The sequence below is a fragment of the Crassostrea angulata genome, chromosome 3, assembly GCF_025612915.1.
Source record: "Crassostrea angulata isolate pt1a10 chromosome 3, ASM2561291v2, whole genome shotgun sequence".
NCBI classification, from domain to species: domain Eukaryota; kingdom Metazoa; phylum Mollusca; class Bivalvia; order Ostreida; family Ostreidae; genus Magallana; species Magallana angulata.
In genome coordinates, this window is record NC_069113.1 from 30,787,501 (window position 1) to 30,795,718 (window position 8,218).

General features: G+C 31.2%; 1 protein-coding gene across 1 annotated transcript in view; it reads left to right on the top strand.

Annotated features, from left to right (window-relative positions):
- LOC128178076 (ankyrin repeat and LEM domain-containing protein 1-like) overlaps nt 1–4,896 on the top strand; it is an 11,445-nt gene extending 6,549 nt beyond the window's left edge. The window contains exons 7-10 of the mRNA XM_052845073.1: nt 2,621–2,824; nt 2,961–3,073; nt 3,793–3,922; nt 4,393–4,896. Coding sequence (XP_052701033.1) covers nt 2,621–2,824; nt 2,961–3,073; nt 3,793–3,922; nt 4,393–4,559 — 614 coding nt within the window. The 3' untranslated portion in view covers nt 4,560–4,896. The remainder of the gene's footprint in view (nt 1–2,620; nt 2,825–2,960; nt 3,074–3,792; nt 3,923–4,392) is intronic.
- Nucleotides 4,897–8,218: the final 3,322 nt, after the last annotated feature.

The following is an 8,218-nucleotide window of genomic DNA, read 5'->3' on the forward strand; positions in this document are numbered from 1 at the left end:
CAGTCTGACAAATGAAAAAAATAACTTTTGCAACTTAAATGACAGAAACTTTACAAATGCGATAGGATAGGTAACGATGATAAGCTTATTTAAATATTAAAAGATGATGATACAGTATGCTGTCAAAGGGAGATTACATTTAGAAAGTGAAAGTAGAACATATATACATGTGTATGTATGCTGGCAGGTATCCCATGCTGGCATCTTATTATATTGTGCTACTGCTACTACATGTATTATGCTTACCTAAATTGGTCAACATCATAATGATAATCCAATTAAAACACAATAATGAATTCCTTTAGCTGATCTTAACTACCGTAATCCTTTTCTGCATACGGAAAACACAGACATGTATGTATGGGTGTTGCTAAAACGTGGAACGGAAAACGGAACGGAATGGAAAATATCATCACGTTTATCCCTTAAAAAGGGTATAGACTGGCCAGAAACGATTTACTTTGTATCTTTTATTTATATCTAATGAATGATTATCAACATGTTGCTATCTTATTAATATTCATATGAATGTCTATCAATTATAGCATTGTATTCATTCGGCTTTAGTTGAGTACGAAACGGAAAAATCAAATGTATACGAATTGTGAAACATTAACATAATTAAACGAGCAAATTAGCTATAACTTTTTACTTATTTCTCTTATATGGTATTGCTGGCATATTAGCGTAACGTACGCAGTTAGTGAAAGCGTTTTATGCGTGTTTTGAGTATTTTTATATTATTTTCAAATATGATGTACATGTATATACTTACATCAAAATTGAATTTTCGGTGTTCTAGACGATCTTTTATCATACAGACGATACAGTATCATTGAGATGGAAGAAAAAAACTGTAGGACTGACGACATTAAAAAATTAAAATACAGTAAACATTAAAATACCCGGTAATTTGTGAAACTAGTAATTTATGAAACTAGTATTTTTAGCAATGCAATTTTGTTTACGTTTGCATTACAAAGCATGCAGTTGTTTATTCCAGCAGCTATATACATATGATCCGAATAGAGAGCTCTAGACGTTGCCTGGTTTGATTTTCCGATTATATATTGGGACTATAGTCTGTCGATCCCAAAATATTCATGCAGCACATTTGGACGATTTATAATGGAAAATGTTGACATCTTTTCTCCATTTGGAAGTCACTCAGAAGACCTTGCACAATTTTTCAACACCATCATCCGGGTCTGTTAAAATGCAAAACCCCGTAGACTTCTTTATTTTTAGCCGTGTATTTATACCAGCTGATAAGCTAGAGAGGACGTTTTAAAGAAAGAATAATGAGAATGTTTAATGCTTCTAAAAGAGAATCGCTTGAACCGAGGTATATATAAATATACAGCAAAAAGTGAATCGAGGATATTTTGGGACATAATATAGTGGTCAATGCATGTACTGTTAATTTTGAGGAAATAAATATTCTTGAATGAATAATCTAATATTGCTAATCTTTCAAAAAAAATTAAAAAGGTACATAAAGTATATCGTTTTAGCATACTTAACAAATCTATGAGGTAAATAACATTAGATAAGATTTTCCGTTTTCCTTCCGTTCCGTTTTCCGTTCCGCGTTTTAGCAACACCCATGTATGTATACACGTGAACCCATCTAATCGAAGAGCTGGGTAAAACTAGTACCCGCTAATGAGACATGCAAACCTGTGTTGTGTACGTAACTTCAGACAAAGATCAGTCATTTGTAACATGCATGTATTTTTATGACCTATTCTTCAAATCCACTTGCACTATTTTATTAGGTAAATAACAGCTTTAAGGTGGTGCAGGACACCTGCATATTGTGATGTACATGTATACTTCCTATTGAGATAAACAATAAAGTATGTTGACTATTGATTAAATATTTACCCCCCAAATAATGTTACTTATTAACATTGAAGCGCAATGGGTTAGAGCGTTTACATGTCTGTAAGAGCATTGGGGTCCAAGGTGTATTTTTGGTAATTTACGAATTTTCATGGGGAGGGGGGGTCTGGACCCCTCACTCCCACCCCTTCTCTAAATCTGTGCACACGATGATGTTCATGTAGGCACACAGAAGCAAATCTAAAACCGGCAACCGCCACGGGGAGGGGGCATAATTTAATTTTTAATTTTGTTTGTAATAATTATATAGACCATTATACTTCCTATGACATAAAATGTTAAGATTATTGATTAACTGAAAATTCACTGCAAACAGTTCTACCCCAAATTGCACATAAATTGCTGCTCATTTCACGATGTGTATTATCATATGGGCAGGGATCTCATCCTTCAGTTATGAAAATTATAATTTTTAAATGTATTACCGGAGTTTGCATGTAGCCTTCATTTTTAATTAAACTGGTATAAAACAGTGTTATTTAGGGGCAAACACATGGTGCGGGTATTACTGTCTAATGACAGCATCTAGTTTTGTGTTGAATTCAAAATAGAAAAATTAGTTTGAGTTGACTTTTTTCCCAAATCTTATAAAAAAAACCCTATCTGTCAGTTTGTATGAAATGTTTGATATTAAAAACTAAAATATATAAACAATTTTCACTAAATAACTGTTTGGATAATCTCTCTCCATTACCTATATTTTATTTTGGTGCAGATTATCCTTCCGTATTACGAACAGCTCTCGATGGGAAGTTTGACTCTCTGGGTTTGAGAGAAATGGAGGAGGATTTAATAAAAACTTTTAGTGACAAGAGTCTGAGCTCCACTTGGAGAGAAGGGACCATAAAATCCTCCTTCAATTATCTGCTTTTGGATTCTCGCGTCACCCAGGATCTACCAAACAGAGCGGATAATTTAGGTAACATTTTCAAGCATAAATTGACAACTTTAGATAGATTTGCAGACTTTCTATTTGTGGTATTTTTTTAAGTATTAATTTTAATTGAACTTCTTTGAAATATGAAACATTGATATGTATGTGAATAATTTTTCAGGGGAATTGGAAACATTTCAAAAATTTATCGGAGCGATTTTTTACATTGGTAAAGGGAAAAGGGCAAGACCCTATTCTCATCTCTTTGAAGCTTTAAATCACAAGCAAGGCAAGGTAATTACCAAGAAATTCTTGCTTTTTTATTTGATTTGTATACAAGCACAGTATTGATGTAAGAGATTTTCAAAATGATCACATATATTAAGCAAGAGATCAGTGAGGCGAATGGGTGTCTGAGTAAAGCACAACTCTACAAAGGATCAAAGTATTGGCAATTCATATAAAAACTACCGGTACTTTAACTGGTTCATTTATGGGAAGACATGCTTTTCTAAAGCAAAATTCACAGAGTGATCAAGCATTAAGTTAAAGGGTTGCTGTTACAGTATTTATAAATTTGATGATGTCACATTTCATATAAATAGGGTGGATGTTTTTTTGGCTATGAGAGAAAGCAAGTTAGATAAATGATATACCCTGTAAAGTTATATTTTGTACTGTTATCCTATTCTCTTGACACAATCTTGAATCAATAGGCGAGAAATCTTTTAAGGCATTGCTGCAATTGTCTACATAATGAATGAATTCTGTCTTAAGGATACATGTATCACTGATTAAATATTTGCAAAATTAGACAACATTTGTTTGTCTTTTTAAGTCAATTTGCTAAATACATGTACATTCACATATTACAATTTATCAATAACTTGATATGCCAGCAATCAATTGTTAATGCATGACAGACAAAATACAATAAAAAGGATTTTAGGAATAGGCCATTAAAGAAAAGTAATTGTAGACAATATGTATAAATTTATGTTTTTTTTTTAAAGGCAGGAAAAAAAGTGCAGCATATTATTGATATATGGAAGGATGGGTATGGAGTTGTCTCCCTTCATTGCTTCCAGAGTGTGATCCCAGTGGAGGCTTACACACGAGAAGCCTGTATGGTTGACGCCATTGGTAAATGATCTTGTACCCTCAGTTATTTGGCATTATTTGAGATACATTTAAGCTTACATAAAAGACATTTTCTGATTTGAAATTAAACTTGCCAAATAGATTTGGCAAAACACAAACAGTTCCTGCTTTTTTCTGTTGTGTGAATAACAGTAATAAGTCATTTTAATTCCTTAATGCCAAAATTTCACCATATGTTACAAAGTACCAGTTGGGAGGGTTTTAATTTCACACTTAAGGAAAATTGTACATTAATATGACAAAGAACCTCTTCAGAGTGTTAAAGAAAAAATAACTTTCACGATGGGTTAATTTTGTGATAAAAATATGGTAAATTACAAACGAAGTGAAATTAAACCCAAACTTAGGTATTTAATATTTAAAACAAGATTCCTACTTGCAGTAAATAGATTTTTTTAATTGATACTTGGTTTTCAGGAATAATACTAACTCTTTACTTTTAAATATTGTAGGTTTGCATAGATTAACCAATATCAAAAGAGGGGATGTTTATGGGCCAGCCACTTCATGGCAGATGAAGGATCGCCAAAGGTTTGGTGTTTATCTTCTGAAAAAGGCACTCCAAATATTTCTTGGGGAGGGAGAAAGACAGATATCTCCTGCAGACATCAAAAGATAGGAGTGATCTTTTAAATGGACGTGTTATTGGCTTGAAGAATGTGACGTTTTAAGATTTATGTTGAAAAGTGTGATGTGAATTATCAAATTGTTCAGAGGCAGCTACATGTACTTAAATTTTTTGTTAACAATTCTATTGAAGGTCAATTATAGTCTCAACAAATTATTTTGCCATTTTATATGTACATAAATATCAAATTGCGAATGGCAAACGTTCAATTTTATTACATACAATTTGCAACTGTCAGAAAATGAAACCAAGATTTTAAAATCTGTGATTTCTGGAAAACTTATGTGGATATCATAAATTCCTTACTTTTAATTAAAAATTAACTACTGTAACAGTATTACTGGAACAGCTAAAGTAGGGATTACAGATGTTAGCTGTAACCAGTTTCTCATTTGAAGAGATGGTATATTTCTGCTTTAAAGGTATTAATAGTTTTGTTGTGAAAAAAACCCTGAATTGTCAGTACATTTTAAGACAGTTTTATTTTACAGCCTTAGGATTTAAAACTAAACTGTTTCAAATGATTTGTAACTAGAAATTGATGTCAAAATTGAATCCAGTTAAGGTAGCTCTTTGCTGTATTCTTGGAGGAATTTGGTCAGTGCTTGTTTAATATTATTACTGTTTTATTTAACAAACTTTGTAACTTATATTTAGAATGAATCTCAAGGACAAAATTGCAGCATCTTGTAAGGAAAATTGTTGTAAAAAGTGCTTACTTGTCAGAATAATTGCAAAAAATAATATACAATAGTTAAAATTTTACATTTTGTAACAAGGAATCAGGTTCAGTATTTCATGCCATTCCCAATAACTGTTATAAGTTCAATCTATTGGCAGATACAAATACCCGGTAATATTGTAGCCTTTTTCATATAATAATGTAGATAACTATACCAACATTTGTCTTTTTTATTGCATTGTTTCATCAATATTTGTTGATTATATTATTTTCATAGATTTTGTTGAGTTTTGTTGAGTTGATCCATGAAATAAAAGATTAATTGAAGTGTACTTTCTGATGACACCTTGAAGCGATATTGTTCATTGACCACAAATTTACGTATTCTTGAAATTGTGATTTTCATTAAGTCCATGAAAATTGATGCCCGCGAATATTGATGAAACCAAAGTACCATCAATAAAATATGTTTCAATCTGCAAAAAAGAGATATCCTGTTTTCTAACTTCTTTTTTCATCTATAAAGGATTTCTGATATTGGATATCAATAGTGTTTAAATTGACCATTTGGTCAAAATAATGTACATTTATGTTTTCTTCTTTTCTCTGATGATTCAGGACAGTTTTACATTCCATTTGGTGTACATTTTAGACACAAATTTTTAACAGCTATTAATCTTACAATGTAATTAGGATTTAGCAAGTAAGATGAATTGTATGTTGGTTGTTGATTGTGGAATAAACTATGCAAGTCTTCTTTTCTAAACAGTATTAACAGTATGTGCTGACTATAGTACATCTTTGTCCATTGCTTTAAATGTATGTATGTTGGTTGCTGTACATTTTCATGTACCTGTCAGTGTTGTGGCTTTTGTTGCTTTGTCTTTCAATTAATGTTGTTTTATTTCTGTTTACAATTTTTGTTTTATTCTATAACTGTGTTTTAAAGTGTAAGAAGTTTACTTTTGTTTTATCATTTTGTTATAGATTTGTATCAAATCTAAACTTAGATATATGTGTTTTGAATTAAATACAGTATTTCAGAACTTTGTTTACTCCTTTTCTAACCTTAATAAAAAAAGTCTATAAAGTGATCCAATTTCAAAAGTTACCTTGTCTAAGTAGTCTATTGCCATTACTTTTATGTCATGAAATATACTGTTAGTTTGCATTTTAGTTACTGAATATTTTCAAGACATCCCCCCTTTTATGAAAAGGATTTTTTCAAAGGCATCGTGTAACTTTCTCCATAGCTGAGTGGATAAAGTGTCAGGCTTGTGATCTGTACATCCAGAGTTCGAATCATGCAGGGGCTTTTGTTGTTATTCACTATATTGAATTTTTAGATATTCATTTTTATCCCCAAACTGAAAAATTTTCACTTATTTGACATGTGCACAGTTTATTTATCATTATCATTATCTTTCATAATCAATTTTATACTGTTAATTAGAGAGACTTTCTCCAGGTGAATTATTCCATTGTAAGGTGATGCCTTGTCTTTGTGAACTCTCTTATTTTTGATAACATATGGGTAATTTTACTATCAATAAAAGGATTTCATTCAATAATGATGATGATATTAAGTACAGTCTATGATTGAGAACAAGAATCTAAAATGTTAGGTTTATTTTACAGATTTTATCTAAGGAACGTACCCATTATAAATCTATATCTACATACTGTATTTTTTGTTATATTGCTGATGTTTTAATTTGGCAGTCAATACTGAACTATCACAATTAACTATGCTTAACATAAGCTTTGACTATTTGTAAAGGAAACAAAATTAAAGTCAATCTTAATTCACATCTGCCTACACTACCCACTCTACAAACACTTTAAGTGTCAATTATTTTTATCATACACCCGAAACTAAGAGGCCCAGGAGCCAGATTGCTCAACTGAGCAACTACAGCCATAACCTCAGTCAAAACAGTTTTAGGGTATCAAATACAAAATATCTGGACAATTTAGTAGGGCTTGTATAAAAAGATATTCAAAATTCTCACATCATATTCTTATGTTGAATATTAAGCCTCTTATGATTCAGCTTTTGATTAAAAAAAAGAAGATTAAATTTTTTTTTCTCCAATTATTGCTTTGTAAAATTTGACCCAACCTACCTCCAGTAATCGTGATTTGAACAAACTCGAATCTTCACTAACTGAGGATGCTTCCACACAAGTTTCAGCTTTTCTGGCCAAATGGTGTCGAGATATTGAAATATTTTTTCCTATTAGTGCCTATGTAAGAATTTGATCCCCTAGGGTCCCTACGTACCACACTGGATCATGATTTAAATAAATTAAATATACACTACTTAAGGATGTTTCCAATTAAGTTTCAGATGTTCTGAATAAATGGTTTTAGAGAAATATTTTTGAAGATTTTTAATAATATCAAATTATCTCCCCTTAAAAATGGGCTTTATCCTTTATTTTATCAAAATGATAATTCCGACAGAGGACGCCTGATCTTTCAGCTCAGATGAGCTACAGACTTAGATGAACCCGTCGCTTACAATAACTTATACGTTGGAAATGATTGCTAGGGGTATCACATAGTTTCCTCCCACATTGCTGAAGAAAGCTCAACAGCAATCCTTTCATAATTAATTCTATAATGACAATAATATTAAGTTAATATCCTTCAACTACATGTTGTTATCATTGCAAACATTCAATTATAGAGTATCTTTCTGGTCGGCCCTAAAATTTTAGGTCTTATGTAAGATGATCACTAATCAACATTTTTTTAGCATCAAGTCTCATAGCAGGAATAAAATTCATTGTCTTTAAGGAATGAATTTACCCCTCACTTAATGATTTGTCATTTGAAGCAAACTACTATCTTATTTGATAAATCTTGTAAAATATTGTACCTGCTTAATATAATACGTTTTTAGAACTTTAGGATTTTTATGATTACTCAAATACATTATGGTAAATAAACATTTTAACAAAAC